At 39.1% G+C, this 16,663-nt stretch overlaps 1 protein-coding gene across 1 annotated transcript in view; it reads right to left on the bottom strand.

Moving 5' to 3' along the window:
- Positions 1-1,820: 1,820 nt before the first annotated feature.
- The window catches only part of NWD2 (NACHT and WD repeat domain containing 2), a 58,763-nt gene continuing 43,920 nt past the window's right edge, over positions 1,821-16,663 (bottom strand). The window contains exons 4-7 of the mRNA XM_074865960.1: positions 11,816-12,019; positions 9,961-10,105; positions 9,068-9,657; positions 1,821-7,466 (exon numbers count right to left, since the gene is read on the bottom strand). Of these exons, the coding sequence (XP_074722061.1) occupies positions 3,531-7,466; positions 9,068-9,657; positions 9,961-10,105; positions 11,816-12,019 (4,875 nt within the window). The 3' untranslated portion in view covers positions 1,821-3,530. The remainder of the gene's footprint in view (positions 7,467-9,067; positions 9,658-9,960; positions 10,106-11,815; positions 12,020-16,663) is intronic.

Here is a 16,663-nt window from a genome sequence, read left to right as displayed (position 1 = left end):
ATGTTCATGTTAGTCTTTCTCATTTTTTTACAGTTCAGAAAAATAGTAGTGTTATCCTTGGTTAGAACTTAGACTAAGGTTCAAAGCAGAATGAGAACACTCCTGCCTTTTTATATACAGCATCACTGCTTTCATGTGTCAGCCTATTGCTTTGACCACAGAATCATCTAGGTTGGAAAAGACCTTGAAGATCACCTAGTCCAACCGTTAACCTAACACTGACCGTTCTCAACTACACCATATCCCTCAGCACTATGTCAACCCAACTCTTAAAACACCTCCAGGGATGGGGACTCCACCACCTCCCTGGGCAGCCCATTCCAACGCCTGACAACCTGTTCTGTAAAGAAATGCTTCCTAATATCCAGTCTAAACCTTCCCTGGCGCGACTTGAGGCCATTACCTCTTGTCCTATTACTTGTTACTTGGTTAAAGAGGCTCATCCCCAGCTCTCTGCAACCTCCTTTCAGGTAGCTGTAGAGGGCGATGAGGTCTCCCCTCAGCCTCCTCTTCTCCAGACTAAAAAACCCCAGTTCCCTCAGCCGCTCCTCGTACGACATGTGCTCCAGACCCTGCACCAGCTTCGTTGCCCTTCTCTGGACACGCTCGAGTAATTCAATGTCCTTTTTGCAGTGAGGGGCCCAAAACTGAACACAGTAATCGAGGTGCAGCCTCACCAGTGCCGAGTACAGGGGTAAGATCACTTCCCTGTCCCTGCTGGCCACACTATTTCTAATACAAGCCAGGATGCCATTGGCCTTCTTGGCCACCTGGGCACACTGCTGGCTCATGTTCAGCCAGCTGTCAATCAACACCCCCAGGTCCCTCTCTGACTGGCAGCTCTCCAGCCACTCCTCCCCAAGCCTGTAGCGCTGCTGGGGGTTGTTGTGGCCGAAGTGCAGAACCCAGCATTTGGCCTTATTGAAACTCCTACAGTTGTCCTTAGCCCATCGCTCCAGCCTGTCCAGGTCTCTCTGCAGAGCCTCCCTACCCTTGAGCAGATCAACACTCCCAAACTATACAAGGCCTAACTATATAAGGCCTAAAATCAATTCTCTCTTTGGCCCAAGATGAAGGGAAGACTGCTCTCACTTTTAGGCTGATGCTCTATTTTGCCGGGGACTATCTCCTGCCCCAAGAAGCCATTCCACTGTGCAGAAGACCACGAAATTAATTGAGCCAGAAAACAAGAGGAGCAAATCTGGGTACTCTGTTGATAAGCCACTCAGCTAAGCTGGGACCAGGAAGCACTTTTTTCTGGTTTTGTGTTTTGCTTTGTTTCTATGTTACACTCTTTACTAGCTCAAGTCGGCCACTCTCCTGGCAGATAGGAGATATATTGTTACTCTTCCAAGATAATGAACTAACTTTCCAACATCATGCAAGTTGTGCAAAAGGATTTGAAGGCTGAAATGCATAAGTCATGCCCAGTGTTTGAAAGAAGGTGGAAGTTGCTTACCTTCAGGACAGGAAGCATGGATCACACAGGCCCTTCCTGTAGCTCAAAAGGTCTGAAGGGGAGTGGGATTTCAGGTGCTTCCCTCTTTTCTGAGCTTTCTACTGGGTAGGTTACACTAGCCTTCGTGTCTGTTGACTTGCACACTGGCAGTATGCAATCTAGTCATAAGCAGCATCTAAGCATGCAACTTTTGGGTGAATTTCATTGGTTTTTGAATTTAATTAACTGAAGTGGGAAAAATACTGAATTTTTCCTTACGAATACAGCCCTTAAAAATTATTTAAATACAGGCTAATGGGAGCTGCCTTGTGTCCCTCTGCCAGACTGAAATTTCCCTAAAATTAAGGGACGCACACAAGTCTGTTTCCTTAGTTTATTAGTACAAACAATGCATACACAAGACTGTATATTGTTTGAAGACTGCAATAGATTTCTAATTTAACAACTCTGTAACAAAATTTAACTAAATTTGACATTTATGAAAATATAAATCTCTGATTGGGTAGGTTTTCCCAACAATACAAAGTTTACATAAAAACATTCAATATGATCTATTAGTTGCAAACAAGTTAGGAAAAATCATTCAAGTCACTTAATATACTATATTGGCTTGTACACTGAACATTCACACACTACATTAAGTTCTAGCTTAGCATTCATTTCTTGGAAATTTGTGGCATGGAGTTCTGATTTTAAAAATAAAATTGTTTTGTTTAAATAATTTGAAAAAGTTTCCACAGGTGTGCCAACTTTAAGATATGTAAGGAGGAAAAAATCTTCTTATCCTTTCAAATGTCCAGTATATTTCTTTTACTTGGGCAAAATGTAATTTTTTTAAAGCATTTGTAATTATTTCACAATTTCTGCCTTGAAACTGGTAAAACTGTAAAAAAGGCTCAGAACAGTTCTAAAGCAGAAAAGTGAAGCTTGTAAGTATGTGGAAGTAAGAAAAACTCATTAAAATTGGAACAGTAAAGAACCTTTAGACAACCTTTACATTTAGTGGAGTATTTCAGCACATATACAAGCAGTCCCAGAGTGTTTGGTCATCTGCTCTGTATTTATCATGGGAAAGAACAGAAATGATAGTAAGGCAAATGTTATCAAGATTAATACATGACATGTCTGAAATTTTTCTATTAAGATTACTTTGGGGACATAGGAGATACTTTAGACTTTCGTACAACAAAATGGATAGCAACCTTTTAACATAAAGAAATTAATGTGTTTAACTGTTCATCTGTAACACCCCTTCTCTTTGAAAAAGTTTTCATTACAACCTGTACTAATTACACACTGTGAAAACGAAAAAATTCCTCAAACTAAAAATAAAACCCCAAACCCTATATTTCTTTTATGACCTAGGTTTTTATAATTTTTATCACAATACAGAAACCTGAAATCCCTGCATGCAATTAAAAAAAAAAATCTTTCAGTCCATACTTTGAGGTGAACAAATACTTAGCTCACATGTTGACACGTTTTCAGCTGACTGGCTCCTTTCCAAAGATTAATCCCAATTAAAAAAAAAAAAAGTAGGTATTTTTAAAATGATGATGGAATGTATCAAGTGTTCCAGGTTGGCAGGTGACATCTTGTCATTGCACCATCAAGCAGAAAAACACATTTTTGCAAGTGGGTATAAAGTTGGCTGTTAGCTATAGACCCATCTAGGTGACCTGGTATATAAAATAGTGGTCTGACTCTTCTCACCGATCATGTGGAACTTTAGTTTCAGTTAAAAGAGTTTGTCAATCCCAGATAAGATCACCCAACTTCTGTAATAGTGTAACAATTTTGATAATATTGCTAGAAATTTTTAATCAAGGCCCTGGTGAAATCCTGGACTGAACCTTGTATTCCGAAATTTAAAAAACCCTGCAGCCCATTTGCTTTATGTTTACTTTTTTTGTTTACATAAATGTAAGAATATTTGTTGAGGAAAAAACAGCTGGTCTGCCCTCTGCTGTTTCTGTCTGTCTTCCCAGAAATGCACCAATTTTTATGTGAATTCAGAAGACAAATCTATGCATGTATACAATTATCCAGATAAGCTAGTCCAGACGGTTACTCAGTTGTCAGCAGCAAAACTGTGTCCTCTGCAATCTATGGCTGAGCACACTTTCTCATAGCAATAGTTGTGTTTTTTGGTAGGTGTTGCTTCACTCACCTCAGGCTCTGTAACTGTAATGGGGCTATCCCTTGCAAATACCTCAGTTGATTCCCTCCAAATACAATCTGCAGTCACTTTGAAGCTATAATTGTGACATTTTGGCCTAATCACTTGTGTTGTGTTGTTGAAAATCTGACGGCTGTTTGAAGTAGCAATTTTGATTTTCAGTGCAGCGTCAACTCGATCCACTACAGTGTAAGTACCTATACTTCCATCATCAAATCCAATAATAATATTTAAATGTCTCTGAGAGAGTGCAAGAAAAGTGGGAGTTTTATAAAGAGAACAGGCACCGATGTTTTTGCCATCTGCTAGCCTCATTACTATTAAACTAGAGACCGCACCATTGTCATCATCTTCTTCGCTGCGAAAACAGATGTACACAAGATAGCGGCCATCCCGAGACAGCCTCTGCCGCCAGATGATACCTGGAGCGTGAACCACACGAAGTTTTCCACTGTATAAATCAAGCACATTGATGTTCTCATCACCACGGGTTATAATTCCTAGCTTCCCATTTGGGGATATTTCAAAGTCTTCCAAATTTTTTAAGAAATTGGTAGGCAATTGTACACGTCTGCAGATGACTTCCTCTGTTAGGCTCCATATGTTCACAGTTTCAGTAGATGTTATAAATACTATAATATCTGGGCAGTCTGGTATCAGCTTAATATCCACAATGCTTGCACCATCATCACAGCAAAACTTCTTGGTTATACTGCCGGTCCAGAGACTCACTGCCAACACTTTATTCTTCGCCATTCCGACTACGAATGTATTTGCAGTCGTTATAAATGCATTCTGTAAGGCAACTAAAATATTGCAAACCCTATGTCCTGTAGCCAGTCGCCAAACTCTGGATGCATTCTGCTCGCAGAGAGAGACTACAAATTGATCATTATGGGTAATCATTAGCTCTGAGATTTTTTGTCCATTAATGCGAAAGATATTTTCACCACTGACAGTGTGCCATACGTACTGGCTGCATTTATCATCTGATGTAACCATTATCTCTCCAGAAGAGGTCAGCACACAGTTTTCAACAATACCTTCGTGCTTGAACACGGCTTCAATAAATCCAGTGCTGAAGTTCCACTTATGGACAGAATCTGATCCATCCAATGTGTATATTAATTCACCTCTGGCTGGCAACACCAGTCTTTGGATAGGCTTGCCAGATTTGTCAATATTGGACATAGCAGTTATGATGTCTATATCCCAAATAGAAAGGACACCACTGGTGGACAAGGATAGCAGCATGTTATGATGATTTGATTTAATTAGCCTGACTATAGTTCCTGAGATTTCCTGTAAGCTTGCCATACACTGTCCTGTATCTCTTCTCCAAACAAAAATGGCTGAGGTATTTTCCATTGAAGCAATTATACAGTTGCCATTTTTGGACAACACGGCAGATATAAAGCGCTCGTTGTGTTTAGCTCTAAACTTTTCAGCCACCTTCCACACATGAGTGTCAAGAAGTTCAATGCTGAGTGCCTTACAAATTAGAATTGCACTTTGGTCTTCAGAAAGCTCTATGCTGACAACTTCACTGTCTTCTCTCCTGCAGTCAAAGTCATCCGTTAGTTGGGGATTTGTGATTTCCTCTGTATTCCAAACAGAGAGGCTACCCTCGTTGTCCACCATCACCATTTCTTGGGCTGTGTCCAGAATGAGAAGGAATTTCACAAATCCACCAGAAAATTCAGAGGTCACGGTGGCCAGCTTCTCTCCACTGCCCAAGTGAAAAATGGTTGCGGTGTTCAAATACTGTCCGCAGAATGCATAAACTCCATCTGGAGAACACTGCACACAGGTCACTTCGTACCAGCAGTGGAAGTGATAGAGAGGCCAACCATAAAGCAGATCTATAACAGTAACATCTTTGCTGGCCTCCAGCCAAGCAAGTGCATGGTTCACTGATAATGTAAATCCATTTATAAAACTGGACCCCCCCCCAATTCCACAATGTTTTGACCCCTTAATTTCCACCTCAGACAGAAGACAGGAATTTATGTTATCATATATCAAAAGAGTGTTTTTTGTTGTAGCCACTACAAGATACTTTTCATCACTAGTAAGCTTCATCCCTAAAATAACAGATGGAGCTGTTGTGATCTGCCTTAGTAACTGGCGGGTCTCTACATCCCAAGTACTGATGGAGCCATTTTCTAAAGCAGCAATAATTGTGCTGGGATTAAAAGTAGGCAAAATCTCAGTGACGTGCATGCAGCTGGATGACAGCGGCAGGCGCTCGGGGCTGTAAGTCACATCCATGGAGGAATGCAAAGGGACGATAGAGCAGTACTTGGGTCCATCCTTGTCACATTCTAAGAGGAGATGTCTGAGTTTGGGCAATGAACTTACTACTGGGAGAAGCCTCTGCTGCAATTCAGCAGAGAGTGAACCTGGGTATTTTACTACTTTGAACTTTATACTGCGGAGGGTACTGGCCAGAAATTTCAGCTCTTTTTCTTGTGAGTAGGTGTAAGCCAGTTCTATGTCGGAAAGTGCTTTATCAAATTGCCCTATTCTAATCATAGTGTACAACCAGCTGAAGTTCATAATGACTCCATACAGAAGATCATCTGTTCTTCCACATCTTGTCAAGTGATGAATAAGCTCCGTCATTTTTCTGTGATTGATAAAAAAGATATCAGGCTCTAATGGATTACACTGGAAGACCCATGGCTGCTCAGGTGCCTGCCTGTCAAAAGCAGTCTGATCCATGCAGCGCTTTTCGTCCTCAGTCAGGCCTCTACTGTCATGGTCAGGACAACCACTCAGATATTGGTCATTGCTGTAAAAAGGTTTTCTTCGTCCACCTGACCAAACACCAAGGAAATACTCTGCCATGACTGTGTGCATTTCACGTAAATCTTCTTCTTTGTGCAGGTACAATTTCTGGGCAATTAGCTGCAAGTGCCTATTTGCCCAAAGAAGAAGCGTTACATTTTTAACCTGTCGCTCTATCAAGTACCCCTGCAAGCCCTCCTTAAGCCTTGCAATGTATATATATGGAATTCTCAGTGGGTTACTTTCTCTGACACTCTCACTCAGTTCGTACATAACACTATTGTCAAGGGCTAAAATATCTTCCAGTTCCATTTCACTCAGGCCAGATTTGGACATAGTGATGTAGCCAAGTGCTCTTGACAATAGTCTTGATCCACACTTGTTTTCCAGTGACCAAAACAACTGCTCTATGCTTTCATGGACAGTGACACAGAGGGAGGACTCATCCACATCTTTGTGAGATCTCCAGTTCCTGACTTCTCTGAAGGTTAAGTTCACAAACATAGGCAGTGTGCACTTGGAGAATGCTTCATTGACGTAGATTTGTTGCCCTGATGTTACTTTTCTTTTAACTCGCAGCAGCTGATGTTTCAGTACTTGGCTACACATCTTTCTGTCCCTTGCAGTCAATTCAATGTAGTTATCTTCTTCATGAATAAGGCACCTCAGTTTTTGCAGGATCCCATGCTTGTTTGGCAGTGTTGACAAAATTATCCGTACTGAACGGGGAAGGTGAATGGGAAGCCACCAGAGCTTCCTAGCATCGTCACTATCTGTTAGCTGTTCTAGGGCATCGAATATTATCACCAGTGGCCTGTGGAATGAAGACTCATTCAAAAGATTGATGAACAAGTCCCGAAGGTCATGAATCTTTTTTGGGTAACTTTGTACAAGGCAGCGATAGTTGACTGCTAATTGTTCGCAAATGCTTTGAAGTATATTCTTCAGATCCGTACTTGTGTCGGTGGATCCCAAAAATCTTATAACTACCACAGGGTCAGAATCTGGTCCCATCTCTTCTTGCAACCAGGAATAGGACTAGAGTATAGAACATAATTTAGTTAATATCTAAATGAAGCACAGTAACAGTTTATAAATAGTGATTGCCTATATATAAACAAACATTTTAAAATGTTACTGGTCGAACAGAAATGCTTTCACTGGCAGAGTTCAAGGCTGGTTTGATTTATGCACACTGAATTAATTTCATATTGTATGTCATCTTTGTTTAGCACAGATAATATCCCAAAACACTAAGACCCAGATCCACAAAAAGGCTTATGTCTAAGGGGACATGAGTACAATGTAGCCCATAAATCCCAGGGTACTCTTTGCAAAATCTATGAATCTATTGAAATTCAGCAGGTAGATTCTCTTATTAATAGAATTCCGTAGACACTAAGCAATGTCATCCTTGGCCAGGCAACCAGCTTGCCACCTCAACTTGTTTAACTTTGATTCCCAGCTGAATATAAATACACGCCCTGATGGTTTTGGAGGATCAGAGAACAGATTGCCCTTTACTAGTAGGTTACCTTAATTCCTGGACCACAGAAGTACACTCTTTCTTGGTGTGCCTGTGACTTTTGCTCTTACACACTGCTTCAAGGGGCAAAGTACCTCTTGCTGTTTTTTTTGGTTAGTATACTCTAAGCAAGTGAGGAATGTGGCTTTAAATCCTCTCAGTCTGTGCAGGCTAACACACTCAGTTCTCTTACTTCCTAAGTCTTTTCACCCCACTTTAAGTTATTACAGAATATTTTAAAAGAAAAGCATAACCAGAGTCTCTAGGTTAACTCATGTACTCAGATCTGAAATGAGATCTTGAGTTGCAAATCCCAATTTCATATATGCAACTAACGTGAATCTACAGGAAGTCACATTTGGGAAAGATACGGGATTTTAAACATTATTGTTCCCTTCTCCATTTCCTTTTGGCTGATGGGACTGTTTTGCAGCCCACTGTGCTAAATTCTCTGAGCACCCTGCAGGGAACTCAAAAGTTGTGACTCCCAGCTGGAGAATTAGGCTTAAAGATGCCAGCTTGGTCTTTTTCTGCATCTGGTGCTGCCTTGCACAGTGTTTCATTCATCTCCCTGTAGTACTCAGCTCAATGACTTAAACAGCATATGTCAGATAAATGAGTACAGGTATTTTTGCAGGTTATTACAGGTAGATTTGTAGCAAGTGTATCAGACTAATTCTGGAATAATTTCTGATGAGACCATAAGATGGCATGACTTGTAAAGACATGTTGTATTTGTGTATAAGACTAAAAATAGCGTATGATGCTTAGATGGTTCCAGATTCATAGGACCTCAGTAAAAAAAGAGGGAATGAGATAATTCTGAAATACATGTTGTTAATTCAAAAACATATTGATTCCTATTAGGTTTTTAAGAGCTCTGATAAAGTATTTTTGTTTTGGCTAAGCACATGATAGAGACATGTTATTAATGAAAGGTAAGTATTTTTCTGAATATGTGTACAATAATATGCAGACTATACTTTTTATTATTTTTATTTTATATATTGAGGGCTGATATCAGATCTGTTGACAAAAGGAAGAATGAAAACTAAGTTGGCCTTTACACACTAATGCTCCTAACATCACCATATTATGTAAAGTATTTATTTACCTTCTTTGCCACTTCAGCTAATAAAAGAGTCTTCCCTGTGCATGGTCCTCCGTATATGATAAGAGGGTTAATGTGTCCTATTTTGCTAGGTAGAACGTACTTGTGAACTATGTTTAATGCCTCACATCTATATTCATAAAAAGTGGAGTATGTTTTACATAGCGATGAGTGTTGAAGAACTTCATCGTACAGCAAGTCTGTCTCGGTGTCAAAATTCTGCTGCACGGTTGCTTGGATTATATCAATCATGTCTTCATAGAACTGTTTACCAAGTCCTTCGATGTAATGGTTCTCCACTTCTTGGGAGTAGCCCAGTTTCATGTCACAGTGAGTGACAGATGTGTACACTCTGAGATTGGATGATGCGACGATGGTAGGAATGAATTCATCCCTGAGCTTGATCAGTTTCTCATGGGCTTCGGGATCTCGTAGAAACTTCCCAGCTGTATGTACCACATCCATGTATTTTCCCATCTCTGGAATTTTAACGAAACGCTCAATGTTGGCAATTTTCCGAATGTAGCAAACACACTTCTTTAGGAAAGCTGGTGTTTGTTTACCCAAGGCAAAATCAAGTTCATCTTCAATAGCTGAGGATGAAAAGAGAACACAGAGTCTCTGTATCTTTTCTTTATAAACAGTTCAAGAACAGCCCCCACCCCCAACCTGCAGACTCTTAAATGACCACATCTGTTTTCTGTAAAAAACAGAAAAAGTGCAGAAAAATCACTGGGTGCTTTCATATTGGTTTTGGTCTCAAGCAAGCACAACGAACATTTTTTTTCTCTTCAATTATATGAGAAATGCTGACAGAAATATATTTTCATGTTTGTGGAAAGGTTGATAGAAAAGATAATAAATGAATATACAGAAATAGTTAGTCTGAACTTTACCAGAGGAGAGATATCTCTTTGCTTGGCTGTGTTTCATTTTTCCTTTCTCATACAGCAATTTCACAGCAGTCTTAAAAATCTTCTTAATCTCTTCTGATATATCTTGCCATTTGTTCTCATTCATAGAGTTTGAAGAAGATTCCATCTTTTAAAAATATCCATAGTTAAACAGTAGCTGTAATACACACATCTACCACTTCAGAAAGTAAAAGTCTAATATTCAAGGTCATAAATAACATGATAATGGAGAAACACAGGCACTAAAAGTAAATAAATAAGAACTCAACTTTTTATACTGCAGGTAATCATAATGTATTCCATTTTAGAATTATGAAAGTTAGCTACTTTGAGTATTTTCTGCATTCCTACTGTAGGCTGCTAATGCAATATTTTTCAAGAGTAAGACCAAAACCACCTTTATAGAAAGAGGGTTTTGAGAACCAAACCTGAAATAATGCTAATAAAGCAGCAGTAATACTGCTAACATTATCGCTCCTTTCATGTTAAGTAATAATAATAATTTAAACTTGGATCTCAAAACTGAAAATGAGGTTCCTGGTACTTGTAATTAAGCACCTCATATTAGCTACTATATTTGAAAAATACAGGATTATATCTGACATTACTTTCATTCATTCATTGCTATAGTAACAGTAACCTTACTGTCATCAGAGAGGGACTCGAACATAAATTCATTAACCCCTTCTGATAGTATCTCACAGATGCCGCAATGGAGATTTCTCTAAGACAGCTGGTAGTCACTCCTGTGTTACTGCAGGTGAAGTGTTTAAGGGGTCTCCAGTTTTCCTGGAGGGTGTAATAGGAAAAGAACAGCCTCCAGGGTAAGCTTCCTAGCAACTCCTTGACATGTTTAGAGTTGTGTATCTTTTATTACTTACTTAAATTTTATGAGGTGTAACTCTATGTTAGCTTGAAGTTATGAACATCTTTTTACTTACTCCTGTGTATCAGTTACAAAACTTGCTTTTTCCCTTGTGATCAGTACTTTAGAATTAGCCATATACTGTCCTGAACTTATTGAAACTCCTTCTGTGTCTATGTTTTTCATGTTTTCAATGTTTCTTCATGCAACAGAGAAAATATTCTGCTATATGATGAGTGAATGCAGTATAATGGTTTCATTTCATTTTCTTGTATAATACAGTATGCACTCAAAATGAAGTGAATACTCTGTTAAGGACTTCATTTTTTGTACACTGAAATCTGTCCTTAGGTACATAGGATGTGTATGATGGTAGAACTGAGCCCTGAGTAATATACAGTTTTTATTGTCATCAATTAAAGACAAATGCCTGCTTTAAAAATTATAGTTAACAGTTCAAAAATCTGTTAGAATACAGTTAGTAAGTTAAAAGTATGAGATCTGACTCAGGACAGCACTAAGCACTTGTTTGACTATTAAAAAGCTTTCTTGTATGGGGATAGAAGGGAAAATGTGTATTTCCTCTGCAAATCCTGTTCACTGAAATCTAGCAAAAGCACAATACCAGGGCAGGAGAGCCTGAGCTCTCCCTATTCCAACATCAGGGAAGGGAAGAGAAATCTGTACAACTGTCCCACTAGTCCAAACAGGTTGTGAATGAGTACAATCGACTTGCTCTAGCTGTTATCAGAGAGCACATCAATGCAGGCGTCATGACCCGTTGAGTTCCTTGGTGTTTCACAGCTGCTCCCTTCACCATGTATGGGAAAGGAGCATCACAGCACCAGTTGCTCAGGTGTGGATAGGGCTGCAGAAGCTAATTCAGAGACAGCAGGAAGTCCTTGGCTCTCAGGACTGCCCACCACTTTAACTGATAGAGAAGAATTTTGTAAGGAGGTGACTATGACTTACTGTATTCTGGTAGTTCTTCAGCATTTCAGATTTTGGTCTGAGGTAATATGCTGGTGGAACTGCATTTTCATCCCTGCAGTACCACTCTTCTAAAACCCTTGTCTCTAGCTTGGCCTCTACAGCAGCATCCAGGATCATTTCAAATTCTGCTGACTCAACTTCCCCCGGTATTCGGATGTTCCCGTACTTCTCTCCCAGTAGGCCCTGTGTATTTGCAGGAAAGTAGGGATTAAATTTTTGTTTTTAGTTATGCAAAAACCCTTCTGAAAATCTGAATTTCATAAAAATCAGTGTGGTAGCAGTATAATGACTTTGAAATTACTAGGAAGGGAAACAGATACAGGTAAAATGAATTACTGTTGAGGGTACTGTACTGAGCTGCATCCTACTACAATGACTTGGTAAAATTTCAAGTAGATGCACTGTCTTTCTTAATATTAACTGATAATAATATTAACTGACAATAAAACCACAAAGACATTCAAAAGAAGAAACTAAGAAATACCCAACATACTTTCTTAGCAAAGTATTGACTCGTGTATTACTGATTTCCATTAGTCACAGGTTGGCATTAATCTCACATGCAAAAGCGAATATGGAAATCCTTTTCTCTGGACTCAAGATAAGGATGCATCTCTGGATTCTTTACCTCTTGTTTTTATTCTTAGTCTCCACAGTAATGGAATAGATTTTATGTTCTGCTTGATGAAAATTCACATCATGTTATGTACAGCTCATACTGGTATTATTAAAAATGTGGCTTATACCAGCAATACCAAGGATCAGTGTCGCAGAACCACAAGCTGCTTTGCTGTCTCATATTCCCTTGTTGCAAAAATGTTCAATGTCTTTGCCCTGGTAGCTGTCCACTGAATGAACAGTGGGGAAAGTGAAAACAGTTTTGATCAAATACCAAATAGAAATAGAAATTTTAGTACTTCGATGGTATACGGGCAAAGGTTTGTGGAAGTCAGTTCTTAAACTGTGGCACAAGAGATTTTTCACCTTCAAAATTTGGGATTAAAATATTGGTTGTGATGCTCTGAATACGTTTTTTTAAATATATTGCCATAGTTTGCTGTCCATAAATATTTATGAAAAAAGGATTGGGGAAAACTTTGTAGAAGATAGAGTTGCAGGACATTCCTCATTCTTTTGACAAGATTTTTCAAATTTGTGATCATCAGCTTAATTATGCATTCAAATCTTGGTCCACAGAATTCAGTGAGAACTCTCACTTCCTTTAAAGTAGGATTTTTTATTTCTTTCCTCATTTAAATGTATTCAGTAAAGATTCTGAGTTAATGAAAAGGAGTACTTAATGTGGAGAGGAGCCAACAGTATCAGCATTTTGATTTGAATAAGAAAGATCTCATAGTGAAGTAATGCTAATGCAAATACAGTAGTATCCTAAAAATGTAAATGACCTTGTTTGTAAATAATAACAATCTAAATATTCATTATTTTTAAAGCACTCATCATAATGAGAAGCTGTTTTAAACTTTTCCAGCTCTAACTAAACCCTGAAAATCAATAACTGATGATGATGAAGGCTGCTTCACTGATTATAAAAGCGTGAAGCTGCAGACCTCTTTTCTGAATCCAGTCATGTTGGCAGAAGGTACTCAAGCAGCTCACCATGCAAGATGCTGTAGCCTCAGAGCACAGATGTCAGAGCAGTGCATGTGAACACCTCCTAACCTCTTTCAGGCAAACCCACCTCAGTTAGCTCAGACCACAGTTCACACTGTGTAAACTAACGTGGCTGATTTTTGCCTGGAGCAGATTAGGAAAGAGCTCACATGAACTACAGCATTAGCTCTGATGGCAAGCAGTTGGCATCCTACAACAGAGTAGTGACAAAGAGCTGGTGGACAGGAACAAGTCAATGTCTGTCTACTGCTTAGGAGAAATGAAAGCATGTAGGAACTGATAGTTTGTATAGTCCAGGTTTCAGTCTCTGACCAGCCACAGCACCCAAGTCCTTTAAGAAGCTCCTCCAATAGAGAGCCATTAGGGGTTTGCCTGGCTGCCTATTCATATCCCGCAGTAGCTTAATTCAGGGTCCATATCAAGGAGTCAGGAGAAAGGAACAAATGTGTTCAGTAACTAGAATTAAGTAACATTCACTTTAATGAAACGATGAAGTATTTTTGTTACATGCATTTATTTTTTCTATGTGATCATTCTAACTAGTAGCTCCCCTCATAGAGAGCGCTATGTTGCTTCACATAATGAGATAATTGAGGGAAATTTCTAAGTTTTTACTGTTCTGATCTATTCATAGAGCCCTGTAATTTTGGAATTGTGAAGCTGCAGAGGTTAAACGAAATATAGTATCATTTTCCTTCTTTATTCAGGTGAGGTTAATAATTCACATCATGCTGAATTGCAAGCCTTTGCACATTCAGATTGATGTAGAAATCTCATAAATTTCTCTCAGAGGAGCTTTGCTATGCAAATTTTGCAATTACCTTGTATAGCAATTATTACTTGAAATTCATTAGGCTACATTTTTTCTGAATTTAAGTCCAGTGGATTCAATTGACAGTTGCCCAAGCAAAGATCAATAGCTGGGCCCTTCATTAATGATACTAAAATGTCAACATTAAAATGTCTGGTTTTAATGTACTGCATTTAATCAACTAAATTTGTGCTGGAATTAGTCTGTGTACTTTTCTGCTTCTCTGGTACAGTTTGTGCTGTTCTCTCTCCACTGTACTATAGGTAAATAACAAAAGGCAGTACTTTAAAATGAAAAGATGGATTTTTTTTCCTTGTATTTTATCTGTCACTGCAACAGACATTATGTAAATAATCCTGTATTAGGGATCATCCTTCTGGCTACTAGAGCAAAACACAATAAAAAGGAACTTTGACGTGATCAGAATACTAGAATCACTGTGGATGACTGTATCATTAGCTTTTAAATAAAATGGAGGCATGTGCAAATACTATTTGAAAGCCTTTGCATTTTTTAAAAAGCAAATGTTAGACAGTAGAGGACATACATTTATCATGGTGTACCTTGGTGCTACAGATGGTATTGCTAATATTTTGCTAGAAGTCTAGCATTAGTTGAGGGAAGAACAGACGTACATAGAAGAGGAATCACACAGACAAAAGAGTGTCCTCCTTTTGGGTGATACAAGGAAATGATCACCTGCTTTGCAACTTATTTACTTGTAGCAACTTATAGCAACTTACAATGATTTCTGAATATTGCTTAATAATCCTGCTTGCCTTGACTATTCTGTGGAAACTTACCAAGGACTACTGTGTTCATCAAAACAGAGCAGTTTTCTGTGGAAACTTACCAAGAACTACTATGTTTGGCAAAAAGAAATTGGCTAAGAGAATCTGCGCATGCTCCAAGGAAAAGTACAAGGTGAAGAAGACTGTGAGCCTTCCTCCAAAAGACCCCCGAAGATGACCACCAGGAGGCAATGTGCAGGCACAAAGATATAAACTGCTGACACCAGCCTTTCGAACTAACGCAGCCTTACTTATGCATATGTATATTTGTATTATGTAATCCAATGAATATGTATATCCACACTCTATAAGTTTCTGGTAAAATGTGCTGTGGGTGTGCAAGCTTTGTGGAGAAATCCCCTTGCACCCCAGCGTCGGAGTAAACACGCCTGCTTTATAACTCTGCGTTGTAGAGTTTGTTTCCGCGCATCATGGGATGATGACAGTGAGCATCCATAAAGCTTAATAAACAACAAAATAAAGTCTTGTATCATTTTACTTTGAGGTATTTCTACTCTTCTTGTTTAGTTGTGGTTTATGAAAATGTTTTAAGGTTAATCTTAAAAGATGACACATGCATAGTGCCAGGAAGACAAGGAATGAGGAAGTGTGGAGGAATGAGAAGTCTGAGTGAATATATGTTGCACTGCAAGGTGAAAACAGTCTAGCTTGTTATCGTTGACATCTAGTGTTTAGGAGAGCCTGAAGCTAACAGGTGTACCAAGAAAGGAACACATCAGTTGAACATCATGCAAGGATCTAAATTTACCAAAACATTTAGTTTTAGAACTTAAAAACTGGACCATGACAAAAAGGAAGCTGCAGAAGCCATGCCAGCACCTCACTGCTTCATGTGGCCTGTGTGAGCAGGGATTCCATGTTTTAGCCAAAATGTCGGCATTTCTGCAATTAAAGCAAAGTTAAGGAGCAGCTGAGCAGAGATTCTGAGGACACCTGTGGCACCTACTTGGTGAATATGTGCATTTAGAAAGGCAATTAAATGAGTTAGTGTCTTTGATGTTCTCATACAGTAGAAGTGACAAGTGAACAAAGAGAACAAAGAGAAATAGGAACAGGATAGGGAATAAAAAGAACAGCACTGGCATGAAGAAGAGAATTGATTACACAAGTAGAATCAGCAAATCGTAAATACTGTGCTGAGCAGGTCTATCATTTAGAGCAGGGCAATCCCAGGCACTGTGCTGCAGCTGTGTTCATTTTAGTGTCCCAAGAGAAGTTAGCTGAGGTTCTGGTATTAGTACCTGACTCTGTGTAGCCATTTGAAAAATATTCCAGTAAATGTGGTACAGAACTTCATGGAGTCATTCCTGGTAACTCCAGACTAGCCTCAATCTACAGCTGAGTTTCACTGGCCATTGAACTGAGGTATCGAAACACAACTGCTTTTCATTTTTCTGGGAAGGATAGAAGTAACTGATACTGTTTTTCTAAAGGACTGCAGTATCACACCCCAATGCTGGAAGTAGGAGGCATGCTGAGTAAGTGCAGCTGTTTTCTACTGATGCTTGAACGCTGGATTATGTCACATAAACACACCAGGTTCCTGGGGAACAGTTCTTCACCTAAATACAT

The sequence above is a fragment of the Strix uralensis genome, chromosome 4, assembly GCF_047716275.1.
Source record: "Strix uralensis isolate ZFMK-TIS-50842 chromosome 4, bStrUra1, whole genome shotgun sequence".
Taxonomy (NCBI): Eukaryota; Metazoa; Chordata; class Aves; order Strigiformes; family Strigidae; genus Strix; species Strix uralensis.
This window is presented reverse-complemented; position numbering and strand designations above follow the sequence as displayed.